We start from the raw sequence: 21448 nt of genomic DNA, 5'->3' as shown, positions 1-21448 counted from the left end.
TTTCCATCCAGGCCTTTTGTGAGTAATGCCAATCATGCTGCGTCTTATCAACAGTCCTGTCTCTTTCCTGAAGGATCATTTGATTCATTAGGGAGCATCTTTTGTTCCCTTGACATCACTGTGCTTTCTCCACAGGTGGTGTGGGTGTCATGTGTCCACTGACAGAACAAGGCAAGCAGTTGGCTATTCAGGTGTCCAACATCCTGGGCATGGACTTCTGTGGCATTGATCTTCTCATCATGGATGATGGCTCCTTTGTGGTGTGTGAGGCAAATGCCAACGTTGGCTTCCTAGCCTTCGACCAGGCTTGCAACTTAGATGTGGGGGGGATCATTGCAGACTATACCATGTCCTTGCTGCCAAATAGGCAGACTGGGAAGATGGCTGTCCTCCCAGGACTGTCGAGTCCCAGGGAGAAGAAGGAGCCAGATGGCTGTGCTTCAGCTCAGGGAGTTGCAGACAGCCCCTACACCATCAATAACGGGTCTACCTCTAGTGAGAGTGAGCCTGAATTGGGAGAGGCCCGGGATTCCTCAGCAAACACAGTGGGGGGGCCTTCCCCCCATGCTTCCCGAGCCTGGATACAACATTAACAATAGGATGGATTCAGAATTAAAGCTTGAGTGAATTTCTGCTTTTTGGCAGCATTTAAACCAAATCCTACTGCTTCCCTAGTAGTTTTGAGTGAATAAAATCTGGACTAATGTGATTTCATTTGCACAGAAACTAGAAATCCCATCTGGGCACTCAGCATTCTTTCTAATGATGATTTAAGCAAATGGCCTAGCTTTGTGGTTTTTACAAAGACATATAAAACACTCACCAAGAACAACATCCCAACTGATCGATTTGAGACCAGTGTCTGCTGTGAGCTCTTGGATATAATGGTAGACTTTCAGGCACTGACGCTGTGCTGCTTCTGGCTGGTAGCAGTAGAGAACAAGAACTTAGAATATCTCCTGGAAAAACTGGACTTAAAAGCAGCCATGAGATGGAGGCATGTGCAGACAATGTGGAATGTGACAGTAGCATGTTCTTCACTCAGCGTGTGTATGAGGCTGGGAGAACACACAGTTCAAACACTGTTACAGGATCGATATCTGCTCCCCTCAATCACCATCTTGACCATATTTCTCTGACACTCAGGATATGGTGTTTTAGGGAGCTTCCTCATTTGCATTTTCAGTGAAGCACTTTGTAGAAAGTGAGATTGCACATTCTTTGACCTCACTGGTTGGCATATGTGCTGCTTTGTAACTGGGGCTTTCTACAAATTGCTTTGCCACTCTGAATTTATATACCCTGCTTCGACTAATGCCAACTCCAGCAGCTTCTTGCACCTTTGCTGCCTTTGGCCTCAGCTGGAAATGCACTTCAACAAGCTAGTGGCCACACACTTTGTTTCTTAAGCGTGCACTAGAATCTAACACCAAGGACTTTCTTTTCAATGGACTCTGTTCACTTGTCATCCAGAAGCCAATAGGTATTTACCATAGAAAGTCACTGGAAGATAATCACTCTTTCCCCTCCTCTTACTGAAACTTTATGTATTGCTTAGCTGTAGAAGTTTTTCTCATATGAGTTGGTGTTGTGGGCCTGTTGGGTGGATAGAGCTATTGGAAACATACTCCAATCCCCTGGACATTCTACTCTTATCCAGGCTCCAGAAACCTGTCCTAACCCACTTTTCCAAACTGGGGAGACTCAGGTATCGGGAATTAACTCATTGCACATTTTTGGGAGGGGACTAACATAGACATGACACCAAGTGCTTTTCACTTTAACTCTTTAAGCAGTAGATGAGATCCTTTCCTTGGGAGAAATCATGGAGATGGAGTTTTTAATTTCTGCTTGTATGAAGTTTGACTGAAAACGAGCAATGACCAAATACACTGGAACAAATGCATTTAAGAGTTACCATCGTTGGAGTTATTCCCTTAGGAGATATCCTCTTGAGCTATGGTGTTGCATGCACCAAGAACACTTAGAATTCCTCTTCGGGATTATCTTTGAAGCCATGAAAGGAAAGAGGCCTCACAACTTAATAGTTGGACTTTGGTTTTTTTTTGTTGTTGTTGTTTGTTTTTTTTTTAATCTCTCCCTGACAACCCAGTCAACCACCAAGATAGTGCCAAGCTCCATCACCTGTTTTATTTATCAGACTTGTTTTCTAATGCACTTTGGCTATAAAAAAAATAATTCCTCAAAAAATACATGAACTCTTAAAGGACAGAGATTTACCAATACCAAGGAAGTTTACAAGTTTCCAAAGATGGTTCTAGAAATGTTCTGATTAAGGTCAGCTTCACTGGAATAAACGTACATCTTCCCAAGGTAACTACTTTGAAGGCAACGCCACCCATTTGGGTGCATAATTCCTATACTTACTCTGCTATAAATGTAAAATGTGTATAAAGTCAAGCTATTACATTTTCCCCACAACACATTTAAATAGAAATTGGCTCTTAAAGTATTATAGTTAAAAACCATATCTCACCAAGTAACAGTTGTACAATTGAAAAATGTTTGGTGCCATGTAATGGAGATTTCACACTATGCAGTTGTAGTTTAAATGCCGTCCAACATAGGGTGCATGCCACTAAACTGTAACCCAAGCAATGTGTCTTGTACAATTGAAAAAACGATAATACTTCACTCTTCTATAGGTTAAGACATGTACCTTATTTTTAGCACTCAGGGTGGCTTTAGAAGGATGGTTTCAAGTTTATTCTTGCCAGAATTGGTCAGATGCTTTCTGTGTAAACCTCTGAACCAAGTATTGACCTCCTGGAAGCTGCATTCACTCGTCTTCCTACTTTATCTAAAAGGATGCCAGCAGGGCCCCATCCTGAGCTGCACAGCTAGAGTGTTTCCAGATCTCTTTGCGAAAGAAGGCCCATTTTCCAGCTGGGAGTGACATCTGTCATCATTAGCTTCATTGCCTGGAACTGGCCCTGTCTAAAAGCTGGATCACAGCTGTATCCTAGACCCCTCCAAGATTTCCTGGACCACAGCTGGCCATGGACTCCGAGTCTCAGCCACAACTGCCCAAAGCTGCTAGAAAGAACATAGGGTACAGTACCAGACCTGGTTCTGGGTCTGCACTTAAATAGCTGTTCACCCTTGTGCAATCACTTGAGCTCTGGGCCTTCATTTTTCTCTTCTTCAGACAGGGGAAAGACCTCTTCTGGTTCCCTCTTGGGGACACACTGAGGTTGAAGTGAGTTAATAAGTGAGGCTATGCTTTCAATAGAAGGTGGTAACAGATCTCCTCTCTCATCTGGTTTTATACCAGCTTCTTATCACCCTCCTCTGAGGGAGTTAATAAAGGAAGAGGCCATCAAGTCTTGTCACTAGCAAAATAAACAGTGATGGGGCCCAGAAAAAGGAATGCAGCTTCTGGAGGACTTCTTTCTAGTTGCAAGGAAACATTACCTGAAAAGAGTAAGGCTCATGGGGTATTCAAAGAGCCTTCTGGATGTACCATATATAACCTGAAACCCAATTGCTGTATACCAACTAACTAAGTCTTCCTTATGTAATATAGATTCAGTGTCTGTATATGGTCTTCCCATTATTTGGTAGTAGCACCTTGAAACTGGTCAAAACCTGAATGCCAATAGCTCAGTCACTCAGAATATATATGATTCTGCACTTGGGAAAAAATGTCTTAATGCTATCTGTCTGATTGGGTATGGGGTGGTCTTTAGGGTCTGAGAAACAATATAAATGGGTCATAAGTAATTCCTGTCACAGTTGCAGACTCAATGCTTCCAGCTAAGGAATGCCATACAGTTGGGACAGGGCAATGAAGAAAGAGGAGGAGTAAGGTCCAGGATAGTTTTGTGAAAGAAATATGAAACCAGGAGTACTTGGAACTCTTGTGAGGAGGAGGAAAAAAATGCTTCTTCTATGGGTTATGTTAAGGAAAGAATCACAAATATATTGATTAGAGGTAGATGTCTTTGAAACTTCTCTGAGATGCATGGACTTCTGTTGACACTGGAGAAGTGAGGGAAATGTGCTTCATCTCTTCTGTAAGTCCTGAGGAATACTGGTCTTGAGGATACTCTGAATGTAAATCTTGGGAAGATTGAAGCAGCTAATTAGTGGGAGAGGTCCCAGGATCACCAAAGTAACAGCTAGCCCCCCCATAAGTGAATGGACCAAAATACCAGGCCCTGCAAAGACCAGGGCTATGGTTTACTGATGGGAGTGAAGGGACTCAGGTAGGAGAGGAAACCCAAACTCAAACAAGTCACTTCAGCTTAGTATTTCCCTTTGCACCTGGAAGTGAGGCCTCTGTTTACTATTAGTCTGTGCAGATGTTTTAGGAAAGCCCTAACAACCGCTATTTGTCACTGTTCTTGAAGTCAATGTTCTTAGATCTAGGGCTGTAACCTAATAGAAAATCTGGTATTGCTTTTGACTCTGCCTCTTAAACTCAAGATCAGTACAGATTGTTGCTTTGATATGTTTTTACCTGGAAGACTGTCCTTCTCAGGGATATATTGTTTTAATCTTTGCCTAAAACTAGATTATGCCTCCATTCTAATCTATGGCTCAGCTCCGAAGCCCCCATAAAACTCACCTGGTTGAGTACGAACTTTCTCCCTTCATGCCTTCCAATTTCCTTCTTCAGGTGCGGTTCCTATGCCAACACGCAGCACTATCCTGAGCCCTTGGCTGACATCCCAGTGCTGTTTGGGGATGTTAGGTTCTCTGGGGCTCCAGAGCAACACTAGGAAAATTTTCCTAGAGAGCCAGGTTAGAGATCTGGAATAGCAGCACTTGGAGACTAGTCTAGACCCTATTTTACAAGTAGGGAATCCGAGTTCCAGAGGCTTTGGTTACTTAGCCAGTCAGCAGCAAAGCTGACCCAGACGATGTGATTCCCCATCCAGGCTAGCATAGTGCCAGAGGTGGCTCTGTCCCTCCAAGTGTCTAGCACTTGCTGCCATCCTGGGCCCACTCTCTGCCCATTCCTCTTCTGATGAGCCTCTGTTCTAGATCATCATGGTATTGAGGTGTGAGCTGTCAAGGCTTCAGGACTGGATGGGTCTTAGTGAGAGCCCCCAAAGCAGGGTACAGTCTGCCTCCTGGCCTACACCTTAAGACTAGCCGAGACCATTTAGTTCCACCCCACACTCAGTGAAGGAATATGAGGGAGAAGACCTATGCTGAGCTGACCAAGGGCTTCTGTGGCCCCAATTTGGTTGATGTCTTTACTGCAGAGAGTCTTGAATGCCAAGGGTTTGAATTTCCTGAACTTTTTCCATGAGCCTCCCACCAGGGGGAACCCAGTTTGATATATGCACCAGCTGCGATCAGCAACAAGGTCAAAACTTCCCTCCACCTTCTGTTCCACAGTGTATCCCCCTTGCAGTCAGACTCAAGGCACAGATTCTTCCTGTTGTAATCCAAACTTCAGCTGAGGACTTCTTCAGATCCAGATGGGTTTGAGAACTCTGGGCTCCTGTTCTGAGTCCCTGCATTTCTGTGGTTTCTAAGAGATGTGTGTTTTTTGTTTGTCTGTTTTGTTTTTTGGGTTCTGGGGATTGAACCCAGGGGTGCTTTACCACTGAGCCACATTCCCAGCTCTTTATTTATTTATTTATTTATTTATTAGTTTTGAGATAGGGTCTCACTAAGTTGCTTAGGGCCTCACTAAATTTCTGAGGCTGGCCTTGTGATCCTCCTGCCTCAGCCTCCCAAGTCTGGGATTATAGGCATGTGCCATGGTTCCCAGTGGGACTTGTGCTTTTAAAGCTACTGCTGACTCCAGACTTGCACTACCTCATTTTCAGCAACAACATTGTCTCATCCCTGCTCCGCATCAGCTAAGACGAGAAGTTCCGTTCCCTCCCCCACTTCTGCATACAGCAAAACTCAAATGAGCGTTTGAATGTGTGCGTGTGTGCGCATGTCTCAAAGATGTGAGAGGGAATGACAGACACTGCCATAATGCAGACGTGGCTCAGCCCTCATAGCGTGTTCTTTTCATACATTACAGAGGAATCTCCGCTAATCTTCTGCTCCATGTCTCCCTGTCTCCCTCCCTCCCTCCCTCCCTCCCTTGAGACAAATCCAGTCCACTTGTGTTCTCAGGCATAGCCATGCCTTTTCTTATCCTGATTCCTGGCGATACCCTTCCCTCCTTTCACCTTCCCTTTACCATGGTTGGCTTATAAAAGGATTTTTCTAAACGAAGACGGCTCCCCAGGTCCAGGGGAACCTGAACACTGTCTCTTTGTGTGGTGTAGTTCCCCTTCCCACTATACTAGCTGGGCACCGCTGCAACCGTAGTCCCCCCTGGATGAAAGCAGCATGCCTGCTGAAGGCAAGAGGACTAATTTGAATGGCACCAGTTTGAGTTAGAACCGTTCAAATCCTAACCCATTGTGTGATCCTGGGGACAGTCACCTCACCTTGCTAAATCTTATTTTTGTCACCTATCAATGTGATCAATAAACAGTCTTGAATGTGAAGCATTCAACCACAGGCCTGCCTTTCTTCGGGTTCCCTTCCTCTTGCTTCCCCTTCCAAGAGCAATCACAAGCAGAGCTTTCCTGTGATCGTGGCTAGGTGCCAAGGGATAAAAGCTGTCAGACAGCAGCTGTACAGCTGGGGAAAGAGATGGGAGGGGAGGGCTGGCGGCTGCTCAAGCGTGCTGTGATTTGGGCTTAATGATTGGAAGGTCTCATCCATCCTTGAGATTCCATGAGGCTGTAGTTCAAGATACAGGGGATATAAGTGGTTCAGAAAAATCCTGGAGGAAAAGCTGTCTCAGACAACTGGGAGGCTGAAAAGCTGATGAGCAGCCTGACCTTGGATGATTTAGCACCTGATTTTTTTTTGGCTTTTCCCATATTAGGTTTGCTGGCATTGCATCAAATGGAAGGAGGAGGTGCCAGAGACTTGAATTAAACCTGTCAAATAGGGTGAGGGGAGTGCAGAAGGCTGAGAGGGGAGTGCTGTGTAGAGAACTCGGATAGCCCGTCAGCACCATCTGGACTTGGCAGGGATGGCAACCCTTAGATCAGATGGAACTACCCAATAAAACAGCTAAAATGTTGCTGTCCTGGGCCTATCCCAAATGGGACTCCCAGAATCTCCTATTTGGGAGGAATACTGATTTCCTTTAAAGGGAGATCTAACCCATTGTGTTTTTCCTATAAAGGGAGAGATGGTAGTCCTTAGTCACTGAAGAACTATTAAAGGTCTCTGTGAAGGCAGGACTAGGCCAGTGTCTATTGTGGAGGTCCCCAGGGCTCCAGTGGTATGCTAGAGCCACTTTTACCAGCTCATCAGAGTGGATTGTTACATTTTCCAGAATGTTCTGAGCTAGTTTATTAAACACAGCCATCATTAAAGATTAAATTATGTAAACCTACAAGTCTGTTTAAAACATAGATAATACCTACCCCAAACTCCTCACTTAGTTATTTTACTATTATTTATGTTCTGAGGTTATTGACATCTATTCGTATGTATATATGTATAATGGTGTTCCACTGCACATCCCTTACCAAATTTGCCATTCAGTGACATGGTAGCTCCGAATCAGCCCTGGTAAGAATATTTATATCACAGAAATGGGCAAACACCACATATCAAGGTTGTCAATCCTCCCTGCTCCAGAGCTAGTTGTTATCAGCATACCACTGCCACTGGGAGACAGAGAAAACGTATTGATACATATAAAGGGTTGCAACATCTTAGTTGCAGGGAGGTAGGATGTGTGAAGATTTTCTCAGCAGCAAGTGTCCGGTTATAATGTGCACAACTGATTTGAAGTAAAAGAAAACCAGTGGAAAACACTGCTTCTCGGCTTGTTTTGTCTACCTTCTGTTTCTCAAAGGTGGAAAAATCTGTTTCCTTCGCTTCAAAACTTTTGGAGCAATAGAAACAGTGCCCACCCACTCCCACCCCCGCCCAGGTGAGGCTCATCTCAATCTCTTCTGGGAGAGATACGGTAGCTAGATTCCCTCCAGGAAAGTGCGCTGCAGGTTTTCCTGCTTAATTGTACTGTGAAGAATAGATCTTAACAAGGCATCAGAATAGCTCCTTTCCAAGTGGTTTATACAGCAATAACAATGTTAACTCTTCCAACAGAGAAGTCGTTTATAAATTATTGTTTTGCTATTTTTGCTTTTTATTAAAATTATGACTGTGGAACAGAATGCTTTGTTTGCCTTTGTTCCCAAAATTCTATGCCTTTTGGTTGTTCTTTTAAAGTAAGAATCACATGCTGAATCTACATTTTACTATTTTTCATATCATAAAATGAGGGAAATGCTTCATAGAAACTTCATCCTATTCACTTGCACACCAGCTGCATTCCGGAAAACCATAATTTTCCTTTCAAACGCAGAGTGCTGTCTGAATTGTAATATTGCCAGCTCTCGACTGTCAAGATGATGGAGGAAAATACTACTGCAGATGGTATAAGCTTGTCAGGGGTCCACTCAGCGTGCTTTCCTAGACTGACACTTGAATTAAGACTCAAATGGCAAATGAAAACTGAAAGCTGTTGAAAATGACTATGCACTGCCATCAGAGGGCCCCTGAGATTGAAAGAACCTGTGTGACCACCCAGAGAACTGACAGGTCAGCCAGAGCCAGCAGGACTGTGCTCACCTGACATGAAAGAGGCTTTCTGGGAGAAATAGTGATAAGAACTTTGGGAAAAAATTTATGGTCAGTACCAGGTCTGGGACCCTTGAACTAAAACTGTTCCCCAACTTCTGAGGGTCAGGGAACCTAACCTGACTAGGATAGTCACAGGGATGATGACTGATGGTTCCAGCCAAGAAGGATTTAGGATTTGATACTAAATCACCACTCCTATTGTCCTTCAACTCCTACACTAGGAGTGTGACCTCTATTTCATTTTTTTCCTTCTTTTATATGAAAATCTTCAAACTACACAGTAGTGAAGAGACAGTAAACACCCCAGATTCTGAAGTTACCAAAACTTTCTATTTTTATCTCATCTGTCAATTTTCCTTAAGCATTGTACAACAAATTGCACATACCATCTTTTCTCCCATACTTCAACAGGCATCTCTTAAAAAAAAAGAAAAGGAAGAAAGAAAGAACATTTCTTCATGCCTTTACCACATAAGAAAAAAAAAATGTTCCTTGGCACCATCTAATTCCAAGTCCACATTCAGATTCCCCCATTAGTCTCACAAAGAACTGCCTATAGCTGCATCATAGACCAATGGATTTGGTGGGGCAGGAGGCACATGGTGTTTGCTTCCCCTTTATCTTGAATGTGGCTCTGGCAGAACCATGCAGAAAGGGCACTAGTGAAGAGACCTTTAGGCTGGCTGTAGATATCTACCATGTGGGTGAATCTTGAGATTGCCTTCTATTCCCAGTGTCCTGTGGTCTTCCTCTGAGACATTCCCAGCTTCCTGCCACTAGCATAGCATCCAGCTGTCCTGTCATACTGGTACCTACAGCTCTTCCATTGGTTACTGCTTTCACTGCAGGGATTTCCTAAACTGGGGACGAGATCTCTCCCAAGGACTCTTCCACCAACCTTGGGTCTATGTATTCTGTAACTCAAAGCCCTTTAGATCTCCCAAAGGCCTTTACATTTACATTTATTAGAATATTTTGGCTGAAATTTTCACAAGACAAGCGAGGGAACATTTGAGCAGCAGTATTTGCCCACATCTAAAGGCACTTGTGACTAAAGAGACATGGAAACGGGATGCACTGTCTGCTCAGGGATTTACTTGTACTTTGGACATTGAGATGATTGAATCAGTAAAATCTGAACATGGTCTGTATTGCATCGATGGATGGCTTTGTGTCAGTGTTAATTTCCTGATTTTCATGATTGTGTGGATGAGAATATGTAAGACAGTGTCCTTGTTTAGGAAAATACACATTAAATATCGAGGGAGAAAGAGACATTGTGTCTGAAAATTACTTTCAAATGGTTCAGGAAACAACAGGTGTTTTTAGAGGAAAAAAGCAAATGTGATGATAATATGTTAACATTGGAGGAATCTAGGTGAAAAGTATTATGGTAATTTGAATAGTCATTAAATAAGTCTAAAATTATGTCATCCTCCTCCTCTGGGTTTGCCTCTGCTCCATTAAGTGCCCAGTTTCCTTGGGCATTCCTGTAGGCTCTTTTCTCTTCCTTATCTATATTTCATCCCTAGGGGATCTCCATTTCCATGTTACTAATGACCATCTACATGATACTCTCAAATTTCTCTTGAACCCCAGTTTCTTTTATTAATGTCACATTGCATATCCAGTTACCCACCTTCATCTCTCCTCTAATGTTTCATAATACCTCAAAGTCATCACACTGCAGACGGAATTCATGTTTTCATCTCTCTCCGACATCCCTGTCTCTCTTCCAGGGCTTCCTCACCTGAGTGCACAATACCATCCACTTATTTAAACCAGGAAACCAAAACAAAAACTCCAATGGTTTTTGTTATTATTTTTTGCTATTATCTTCCTTAATCTTGATATCTAATTTTGTTTCTTGTGGTAAAACTTTCAAACTATCTACCATATTTTTTCATTGAAAACTTTTTCTTTTCTTTTTTGGCCAGGTTAATTAAGATATTCTGGGAGACCTACAATCCTGACAAAAGTTTGCAAGCAAGGGACAATGTTTAAGGGATTATATAATCCTGGTTTTATAGTCTGTTCCTAATAGTAAACTTGTTCTTATGCTTTTAAAACCTGCTACTTAAAAAAAACCCTGCTATTTCTTATTGATATATTTATTAGCTATTGAAGCTGTGTGTTTGTGTATGCATATATATGAAATAAAATATTTACCTCCATTACTTTGTCATTGATCTTGATGAATATAAAGAAAGACATACGTTTTCTGTTGAGTGAAAAACTTGCACAGTTCTGTCATTCCAATAATGCTTCACCATCTTTTTTGAAGCATTTATTTGCTAAATGTTTATTTCATGTGACCTACTGTTCCTGACAGATGTCAAACTTTGTAGTCATTGTGAATACAAAGATACTTCATTTGCACGTGTAGCTATTGTCGGACATGGTGAGGCCTACTAATAGTAGAGCAATTTTATTTGAATCATGGTCCTCTAAGGACTACTCCACAGTACAGGCCCATAGCTGTGCAATGATAAAATGTTACCTAGTAAGAATGCCAAGCACCTACTTCTCTCCTCATTTTTGTTAAATAAAGGTCGATTTTTGTTAAATAAAGGTTCATAGACAATATGATGTGATTTCTAACACTGCATATGTGCTCGCAATAGAAAAAAATTAGTAGGATCTTTCAGGGATGATTCATAAGCTCTACCCTGCAAAATCTGCCAAAGATACTTAGGAAAGATAGGATTAGCTGGTGGGAGATGAATAGCAGCACTTGTATGACTCTCTGAGGGAGCCTCAGCATTACTAGAGTTCCTGGTCTAGTCTTTGGAGTCAAATAAACCACATTTCACAGAGCTTTTTGGAATTGAGATTATTTCCTGCATCACTATATCATGTATAAAATGAAATACATTTTCATTGAAGAGCCAAAATCTGGGGGCAAAATAAATATTTTCATATTAATAAAAGAAAGAAAATCTAAGAATTTGCCATCAGCAAACCCTCATTATAGGAAGTACTAAGATTTATTAGTAATGTGAGCCCAGATGGAAGGTATGAGAGCAAAAAATACAAAAACATTATAAAATGATAATTATGATTTCTGAGTTTAAGATATATAGGAAGAGCAGGGTTGTGGCTCAGTGGTAGAGCACTTGCTAGTATATGTGAGACACTGGATTTGATTCTCAGCATCACATGTGAATGAATAAAATAAAGGTCCATTGATAACTAAAAAATATTTTTTAAAAAGATATGTTGGAAATAAATAGCAGTAATAACATATAGGTTTGGTTGGGGTAAATATAGTTGAGGGTCTAAAGACTTTGTCTTTTGCAGATGAAGGTTCCTGAATATTAGATTTTGATAACTTAGAAACAAATGCTTCAATTTCTGGAACAATCACTAAAAGTACAAAAACACAGGCTATAACCAACAGACTGACAAAGGGTGAGAAGAAACAGAATGAGAGAAAGCTATGTAATCAATCCAAAAGAAAGAGGGAAATATAACATGCAGGACAACTGGAAAGCACAAAATAAGATTATAGACTTAATCCTAAATAATTTAGTATGCAAACAAAATATAAATGAAATAAATGATTCTTTAAGAATCACAGATATGAAATATCTAATCTCATTATTTTTGTAAGAGATTCATCTAGAACATAAAGATATAGATTAAAATAAAGGATTTGCAGGAAGAATGTCAAGTGTTTCAGTCAGTCAGGAAAACAGAAGCCTCCTTAAGTATTGTGAATAAACAGATTTATTTAATGGAGGGAATCAGAAGCTTACACAATCTTTTAAATAGCTGAGTGATAAAAATCAGAAAACAAAGGTCAGCAAGCTGCTTTCACAGGAAATATGCTTTCAGGAAAACAAGAACGGATTATTCTTGGAGAGATTCATGAGTGCTCCATATGCAACTTCCAAATCTTGAGCAGTCGGCCCTCACTGGCAGAATTTTACCCTTAATCATTAAAGAAAGGGCACAATGGGAATTGACTTCCAAGCTCCTCCTCTAAGCAGAAGTAAATGATGAAGGCAATGGTGAGGATGCCTAACTGACAACAAATAATCCAGCCCCCAAGGAAATGGGTGCAGCTTTATTAAGACCAAAATAGACTAAGTCAAAAGCTTTGGTAGAGACAATACTAAAATTTAATTCACCAGGAAAACATAATTCTATTTAAATTTATATGGCTAATAACAAAGCCTTAAAGTATATTAAGCAAAAATTGACACAACTATAAGGAGAAACAGATAAATTCATGATTACATACCTCTCTTGAGAATTAACAAAAATTTGGCAAAAGTTGGGCACAGTGGCACATGCCTGTAGTAATCCCAGTGGCTCAGGAGGCTGAGACAAGAGGATTGCAAGTTCAAAGTCAGCCTCAGCAACTTAGCGGGGCCCTAAGCAACTCAGCAAGACCCTGTCTCTATGTTTTTTTTTTTTTAGAGAGAGAGAATTTTAATATTTATTTTTTAGTTTTCGGCAGACACAACATCTTTCTTTGTAGGTAGTGCTGAGGATCGAACCCGGGCCGAACGCATGCCAGGCGAGCGTGCTACCGCTTGAGCCACATCCCCAGCCCAAGACTCTGTCTCTAAATGCAAAATATAAAAAAAGGGCTGGGAATGTGGCTCAGTGGTTAAGTGCCCCTGGGTTCAATCCCTGGTACCAAAAAAATCAGCAAAAATTTGAAAATATGAATGAATTTTACTTAATGGGCACATACAGGACCTTGCTCCTAATAATTCCATTCTTTTCTAACACATGTGGAACATTTATAGATAATGGCCATATCCTGGGTCATAATCTAAATTTCAACTAATCTCTATCAAAATTGTATGCAACATGTTCTATGACCACAAGAAAACTAAGCCAGCAATCAACAACAAAGAAAGAAAATCACCTTCCTTTAGAAGTTAAGAATCATATTGGATCTTAAATGTCCCCCAAAGACCCAAATGCTAACAGCTTGGCTGCCAGCTGTGGCACTATTGGGAAGTGGTGGCACTTTTAGGAGGTGGGGCTTAGAGGAAGGAATTCAGGTCATTTCGGGCACGCCCCTGAAGGGGATATGTCCCTTGCTCTCATTTTTGCTTCCAGGCCACTATGAGGTGCGCAGCTTAGCTCTACCACACACTCTCCATCACAGTGTTCTACTTTATCACAGGCCCCAAAACAATGAAGTCAAATAATGATAGCCTGAAAGCTCTGCAGCTGTGATCAAAAATAAATCTTTCCTCTTTATAAGTTGATTATCTCAGGTATTTTGTCACAGTCATGGAAAGCTGACTAACTATTCATCTTTCTAATGATTCATGAGTCATAAAAAATTTTAAAACACTAAGAATAAAAATAAAATATTGCATTTTAAAATAGGTGGGATCATTGAAAGCACTGTTTTGAGGAAAAATTATGGCCTGAAAACACAAGTGTTAGAAAAGAAGAAATACTGAAAATGAAATTATTGGACATGTAGAAAAGAAAAATAATGGCCTATAAATAAAAAGAAAATCAGTTAATAGAAACAAAAAATTTAAAGAATTTAACTTAAATAATAACTATACAAATAGATTCAGTGCAGAAGTATTAATGAACAGGAATTCAGGATTAGAGAAAACAGAAAATATATAAGGGTTAAAAAGAAAACAGAGAAGGGCCATTGGATATGGTAAGGGAGAGAGCTAGAGTGTAACAGCATAGACTTTAAAGGATGATTTTAGAATTGGAAGTTCTAATTTTTTTTTTTATTATCTTCTGTAGAATTGTTGATCCTCCTCTTTGCCCCCCAGTCTTCACTAAGAGTCTCTTTAAAAGAGCTGGTTCCTATTTGGGGTTAGGGAATGAGAAAAAAGAAGAGGTGGTTGTATTCCTAAAGAGAAGGAACAGCTATACAATGCAGATTGGAGAATATTATGCTGAAGCTTCAAACTGGATGAAGAAATGGCTGAAAGACAAGTGAGCCCCAGGGACTGCACAGCCATCTTAGAGAAGTATGAGAATCTCCAAAGGTAGGGAATGGAGGTTCCAGCTGATTTTACATAAAGGGGCAGGGTAAACCATCTGACATATTTTTATTATTTGTATCTGAATGAATTAATCTACAGTGAGGATCATAAAACTCTCTGACAGGTTCCTGATCTGCACATATTCACCCTGTGTGTGGATCTACCCAGGAAGCAAATGCTTTTTGTTAAGTTCAGAAAAGAGCTAAAGGAGGGGAAAAAAGGATGTGCTAAGTGTCCAAAGTCATCAAGATGGGACAAGCCGATACAGGTGTGGCCACATCTAGACCATTTCACAACAATAATGCGTAAAGCTATGTGGGATCAAGGTCCCAAAGCTATCATGTAAGAAACCTGGGTTTTAAACTCTGGCATTACTGAGCGCAAGGCCTGAACTCTGTCCTCTGCATCACAGGTGGCCTTTCAGAGTGCCTCTCTCCCACGGAGTATAAGATGGCTCACTTCTGCTTCAAATTACTGTACGAGATATTAAAGACACCAGCTTGGAACGGCATCTCAGCCCATGCATCCTGGGCTCTCTTGACTTGTGAAGTCCTCATTTCTTGTTTACGTCGCATTTTGCTGTCTTCTCAATGTTCCGGGTCTCTTGTGTTCCTCTATTCCTCCTTTACTGCCTTCTCTTGCTGTAAGTGGATATTTTCTAGTGCACCATTTAAATCTTTGTTAATTTTTAACTATTTTAAGAGTTATTTTCTTAGTGATTGCTGTAGGAATTACAATGGATATTTTGTCACAATCTGCCTCAGATTAATGCTAACTTAATTCCAATAGAATATAAAACTTTGCTCCAATATAGCTCTATTCTCTACTCCTCACTTGGCATAGACTTATGAAACACATCACTGAGAGACTTTTGGGAAATATGACAAACTATTTACAGTTTAAGTACAAATACTTATTAGTGACCTGACCACACATTACTCAAAGTCATACAAAATCATAATAAACCAAGGACAAATTCATGATAAACAGTAGTTTTACTGATTTCTATGCCTAAAGCTCTATATTCCCTCACATATGCTAAAAAATCCCACCTATGGGTGCAGTCCCATGGAAAAAATGTGGACACTTCAGCAATCCAGAGGACCAGTAGCCGCTGAGCAAGACTGAAATGTATTAGGCGTTCAATAGCCATGATGCAGAGCTCATGGGTCACTAAGTAATGGGATGCTCTTCTTCAGCTGAGATGAGGTGTAGTAATTCTTCAATGTTGCTTTGCTCTTCGTCACTGAGTTCCAGTTTTTTGGCCAGATTGAGGGCTTGTATGGCATATTCTTCTGCCTGAAATAAAATTGAAGTGACAAAAGGAACTTGGCCCAGAAATGCATAACATTGGGAAGCTCCATTTGTGCTCAACTCCAGAAACAGGGGAGAGGACTCATCACCTGCCCACACCAGCCACTGAGCTCTTTTTCACAAAACTGTGAACTTACTTTGCTTACTCTGGGTCCTGGACAGCTAGCCATATTTGTGCTCAGTGGGTAGGGACACCAGAAAAATCCATCTGACTTAACCAACTAGTACTAAGTACTTAACAAACTAAGTAAATGGGTACTCCTTAGTAAACTCAAGTCTTTGTAGGGAGTTTGGGGTTTTGATTGTTGCTTTTTTTTTTTTTGGTGAACCCGGGAGTGCTCTATCACTGAGCATTCCCAGTCCTTTTTGTTTTTTGAGACAAGGTTTGGCTAAGTTGCTCAGGCTGGCCTCAAACTTGTGATCATCCTGCCTTAGTCTCAATCTTATGAGTTGCTGGGATTACAAGTATGCACCACTAGGCCTGGTTCTTTGTAGGATCTTAATCAGAGTCCTCTGGACTAGCATTGGGAGGCACAGAAGTGACAGGTACCACAAATAAATTATCATCCTGGCATAGTCCTAGGAGCCATGTGACCTGAAAATTTAACCCAGGAAGAGGCTCCACAGGACATTTTAGGATGCTCTCTAGTTTTCTATTTCTCTCTTGTTTTCTTTCTTCTTTCCTTCTAAAAAATATTTACTAAATATTTTTACTGAATGGATGCTATATTCCAGGTACTGTGACTACAGGCAAAAATTCCTGTCCTCATGGAACTTACAATATTGTATGGAAGAAAGACTATAAACAAAACAAGTAAAACATAATAGTATCTTAACTAGTGATAAATGCTACGGAATAAAATAAAAAAGAAAGAGGAATCAGAAGCATTAGAGGTGGTGGTAGGGTTTTGTAGTTTTAGACAGGGAGGCTCAGAAAGTGTCATGGAAAAAACAGCTGAGTAAAGACCTGAGGAAGTGAGGTGTTCCTTTTGTCCAGATGTGTTCCTTTTGTCTGAGGATCTCTATTAGATCTGACATCCTAACACACTATGGGATAATAACTTCCCCAAAATTGGACCCTGTACTGCAGAAAGGAGGTTTTGGCCAATGTAAATTTAAAGTTCAGCGGGAACACTTCCATATTCCATAATCCACCTACCCATTCCAGACAGGGTCAGTGCCCCTATTCTGGGCTTCCACAGTGCCCTGAGATTTGCTTTACACTCTATTATAACTGTGAGCTTCCCCAAGCCCTGATGTACAGTAAGTGCTTAGGAAAAGTTTGTGGAAGGAAGGGAAGGAGGGAGTAGGGAAGGAAAACATAAATTTTCCCATGTCACCCACAGAGAAAGACCTGCTCCAACCAGCCCCCTATACTAACCCTAGCTTACTTTGTTTTTTTCTATGGAAATTTTTACTGTCTAGAGTTATATTACACATTTATACATTTACTTATTTACTGTGGCTTCCCCTCCTCTAAAAATCATAAATTCCATAGAGAGAGGAAACTTGTCTTTCTGTTAACCACTGTATCCCCATTCCCTAGAATAGTGTCTAGCAAATGGTAGCTGCTCAAAAAATATTTGAATGAATGACTGATTCAGTCCATTAATAAATTAGACATGCCACTTACCGTCTGTAAGAAACTGGGCAAATAATTTTTTTTTTACATGAGCTCTCTTATTATGAAACTGGGCAAAGAATTGAGCCTTTCTATGCCTCAGTTTCCTTATCTCTAAAATGATGATAATAAAATACTAACTTCATAAAGTTGTTTTGAGAATTAAATATGATAATTATGTAAAGGGCTTAAGACAGTGACTGGCATGTACTAATTACTCAAAAACAGTTACCTTTTTAACCATTTCACAGCAGTTCATTCCTGCCTGAATCTCTGTAGCAAAAGGGAAATTAGTAACTGAGTGCAGTTAAAGCAGCCATGTCCTACTCCAAGGACCCTCCAGAGCCCTCCTGCCCTGCAAGCTTCCCAGTACTTCCCCAATCCTAGAAGGCTTCCCTAGGGAAGGAGACAATCCAGGTCCCACTAAGCAGGCTGGACTCAGCAAAAGAGAAATGTCATGAGCTTGTGAACTTTTCTAGAGTGAGGGCTTGCTCCCTAAGGACAAAAAGCTAGTGGAATTGGGCAAAAACAGATGGATTCAACTACTTGATGCATTTCTTTCTGCATTTTACACAAGCTGCCTCTGGGGAAACTTGCCTTGGAAGAATTCATCATCAGGTAGTGAAGCATGACCAAGGTTTTCAGAACAAAGATAGTCTTTTCAGGAGCTTTGTCAGAAGTTGATTCTCGAATGCTCAAGATTGAAGTCAGGATCTGAATGGCTTCTGCTTCCTGGGCTTCATCTGCATTGAAAAGGGAGGAAAGAAACGCAGGTGGTGGGCAGCAGAGCCTGCCCTCATCATAAGCCCCCCATGGGCAGGGGCCTGGCCTCTTCCCAGGGTTCCAATGGAAACAGCACAAATCACAGCAAGTTCTCCAGCTGCAGAAGGACTGTGCCACATGCAGAGCAGGAAGTGGGACAGCTTCAGGCAGCCCTCGGGCACTGCCTGGCATGTCACTACCAGAGTAACCTAAAAAATGCTCCTCCACAAGCCCCAAAGTCACTAAGCTGTCTCTCCTTTAGATCCTGAACTCTAATAAATCTTGTGGGCTCCTAAACCCAGGGCATTTGTTACAGCTAGGTTCCTTGGGTTCACTTCTGCTTCCACCCTAGAGCTGATGGAGGGAGCAAGGGGAATATCTTGCCATAGTAGTGGCTTAATTTCTCCCCCTAAGTCCAAAGATACTTAAGCAATAGCCTTTCTGCTTCCTCACATGAGTCTGTCACCATTTTCCCCCCAGTGGTTTTTGGTCCCACATTAGTAAATAAACAGTTACTATGAGTCAGGGACTTACAGGCATGTATTTAAGTAATAAGCCTAAAGGTTGGTGATCTTTGGATAGCTATGATTTCCAAGATTTCTGCTATACGGTAAACCACTTTTATAATGAGAGAAAATCCAATAAACTAATTAATTTTTTAAACCTTCCCTCAAAGTCTTTCCTCTGAAAAAGTCTCCCTTCAACACCACCCAACCGTCCTCCCTTCTTCCTTCTGGTATTCATCTGTAATATAATTTATAGTCATGGGAATGTTCTTTGTTATTGCACATAGGCTCTATATCACCCACTGTACTGAATGACTCTTCTGAGCAGAAACTAGATCCCTTTTCTATTATCTCAGAGGGCATGATATTGTACAGTGCTCTCAACACTCAGTCCTTTGCTGAGCCTGGGGATAGACATGAATCAAATCTAGCCCTGCTTCAGAGGAGCTCACTGTTCTGTAAAGGAGAAATGAATGTGAGACATCAGAATTAATTAGCAATGCAACTTTTTTTTTGATACTGGGGATTGAATCCAGTGGTGCTCTAGCCCCGGGCTAATACCCCCAGCCTTTTATTTCATTTTGTGACAGGATCTTGTTAAGTTGCTAAGGCTGGCCTCAGACTTGAGATCCTCCTGCCTCAGCCTCCAGTGTAGCTGGAATTACAGATATGTGCTGCCTGCCTGGTTAAACTGTATAGAGACTATCTCATGGCTTATGTTCCCTGGAGGGATAATATAGAAGAAATGGATGCTCTTCAGGGTCTTTTATGCCTCCAAATCTGTCCCATATTTATTCCCTGAGGGCTATGCATAAGAAGAATCTGAATTCTTCCCAGCCCTAGTAAAAGCTCGGTTTTCCCCATCAGTAAAATGGGAAGGTGGCACTGATATGCCCCATGATGGGAACAGCTACTCTCCCTGTTAGGTGTAAGGCCTGTGATTAGGTAGGATGAGGTCATGGCTTGCTTCCTAGAGTGAACCAGCACTTACCCAAGCCAGTGTCATTCACAAATCGTTTGCGCAGTAAGTCTGCTTGTTCTACATGAGCCTGTGAGAGGACTTGATAGTGTTCATTCAAATATTTATGCCAGATCTTTGAGACCTGTTAGAAAAGAAGATGTCTATCAGACAAGCAAGCCAGACCTCAGCTGTTAGATCAGCCAGGTGGGAATGCAGCACATGGGTCAGAGTTCCTGAGTTGGGGGCAAAGGGAGCCCTAGGAACCCAAAAAGCCCTGGCCAAATTAATGTGTTCAGGGATGGGCTGCAATGGGCACATCTAGAGCAATCCTGGTGGGATCTGATAACAATGGCTACTATTCACAGGACACAAACAACCCTAAACACTTATATCCTCACAACAATAATTGAGGTAATATTCTTATTATTTCCATTTTATATGTAAATAAACTGAGGCTCAGAGAAGCTATGAGCACACTGGACTTTTGGGAAGAGTTGTTAAGTGGCATGTCCTGAATTTAAACCCAGGTCTGTCTGACTCCAAAATTCTTGGCTTTTTAGCTATACCAAAATGCCTCTTTTAAAGAATTGGGTCTAAAGTATGAATCAAGAGTCACAACTTGAGAGCCTATATCACACACAGAAACAGTTGCTAGCTAAATGAGGTGGTACTGAATGAACTTAAATGATATCTTAATATATTGGAAACAGTTTTTGTGAGTGTTTTGTTTTTGTGTTGGGGATTTAACCGAGGGTCTTGTGCATGCTAGGCAAGCACTCACCACTGAGATACATGCCTATCCCTTTTTAAAATTTAAATTTTGGACAGGTGTTGTTAAGTCCAGGCTGGCCTTGACCTTGTGATCCTCCCGCCTCAGCCTCCCAAATAGCTGGGATGACAAGCATGTGCCACCATGCCTGGCTACTTTCAAGTTCTTTGATCCTTTGACAGGACCTTGCAGCAATAAATGTCCCTTATAAAGCTCTTCTCTGTCACACACCTCAATACACCCACATTAGCTTGCTCCCATTGGGTGAGAGAGAGCCTCTTAAGCTCTGGTTCTTAGGACTATCATTTATTATTTGCTAGGGATTAATCTATTTTGGTAGTATCAGGCTATGTAACCTTGGGCAAGACCCTTTATTTCTCTGAGCCTCTCTTTATGGTAGGTTTCTCACAAATGGTCTTACACCAGTTGTAATATACCTGGCCTAAATGTCAAGGTTCAGTTCCCACATTCTCTAGCTCACCTTAGTGTACAATGTGTCTGCTAGGTCCACTTTTTGAAGACCATAGAAGGTATTAGCCAAGTGGAAGTAGCCTCCTGAGGTCCTGATGTCCTCTGTTCCAAATGCACAACTGGCAAAATAAATCTATTGCAGGAGGAGAAAGGAGAATGCCGGAATTCTTCTGCAAATCAAGTTAGATAAAGATCCTATATCCAGAATACACAGAAATAATTTTTATAATAATCCAATGTTAAAATGGGCTTAGAATCTAGAAATTTCTCCAGAAAGATATGTAGATAGCTAATAAACACACATAAAAGATGCTTAAGATTGACAGTCATTAGAGAAATGCAAAATAAAACCATATGAGATACCACTACACACCAGTAGGATAGCTGTAATCAAAAACCCAGAAAACC

General features: G+C 41.2%; 2 protein-coding genes across 3 annotated transcripts in view; one reads left to right on the top strand and one right to left on the bottom strand.

Annotated features, from left to right (window-relative positions):
* Nucleotides 1-10826, top strand: part of Rimkla (ribosomal modification protein rimK like family member A) — a 33688-nt gene extending 22862 nt beyond the window's left edge. Inside the window, exon 5 of the mRNA XM_046468349.2 lies at nt 136-10826. Coding sequence (XP_046324305.1) covers nt 136-593 — 458 coding nt within the window. The 3' untranslated portion in view covers nt 594-10826. The remainder of the gene's footprint in view (nt 1-135) is intronic.
* Nucleotides 10827-12358: 1532 nt separating this feature from the next.
* The window catches only part of Zmynd12 (zinc finger MYND-type containing 12), a 30381-nt gene continuing 21291 nt past the window's right edge, over nt 12359-21448 (bottom strand). For both annotated transcript variants that reach the window (XM_058570832.1, XM_058570833.1), the window contains exons 5-8: nt 21051-21173; nt 19831-19942; nt 18165-18314; nt 12359-15931 (exon numbers count right to left, since the gene is read on the bottom strand). In XM_058570832.1, the coding sequence (XP_058426815.1) occupies nt 15810-15931; nt 18165-18314; nt 19831-19942; nt 21051-21173 (507 nt within the window). In that variant the 3' untranslated portion in view covers nt 12359-15809. The remainder of the gene's footprint in view (nt 15932-18164; nt 18315-19830; nt 19943-21050; nt 21174-21448) is intronic.

Source organism: Marmota monax, unplaced genomic scaffold (assembly GCF_021218885.2).
Source record: "Marmota monax isolate L192 unplaced genomic scaffold, Marmota_monax_Labrador192_F-V1.1 WCK01_AAM20220418_F8-fsc00008, whole genome shotgun sequence".
NCBI lineage: Eukaryota > Metazoa > Chordata > Mammalia > Rodentia > Sciuridae > Marmota > Marmota monax.
The sequence above is the reverse complement of the archived record's forward strand: the minus strand, read 5'-3'. Positions and strand labels throughout refer to the sequence as shown.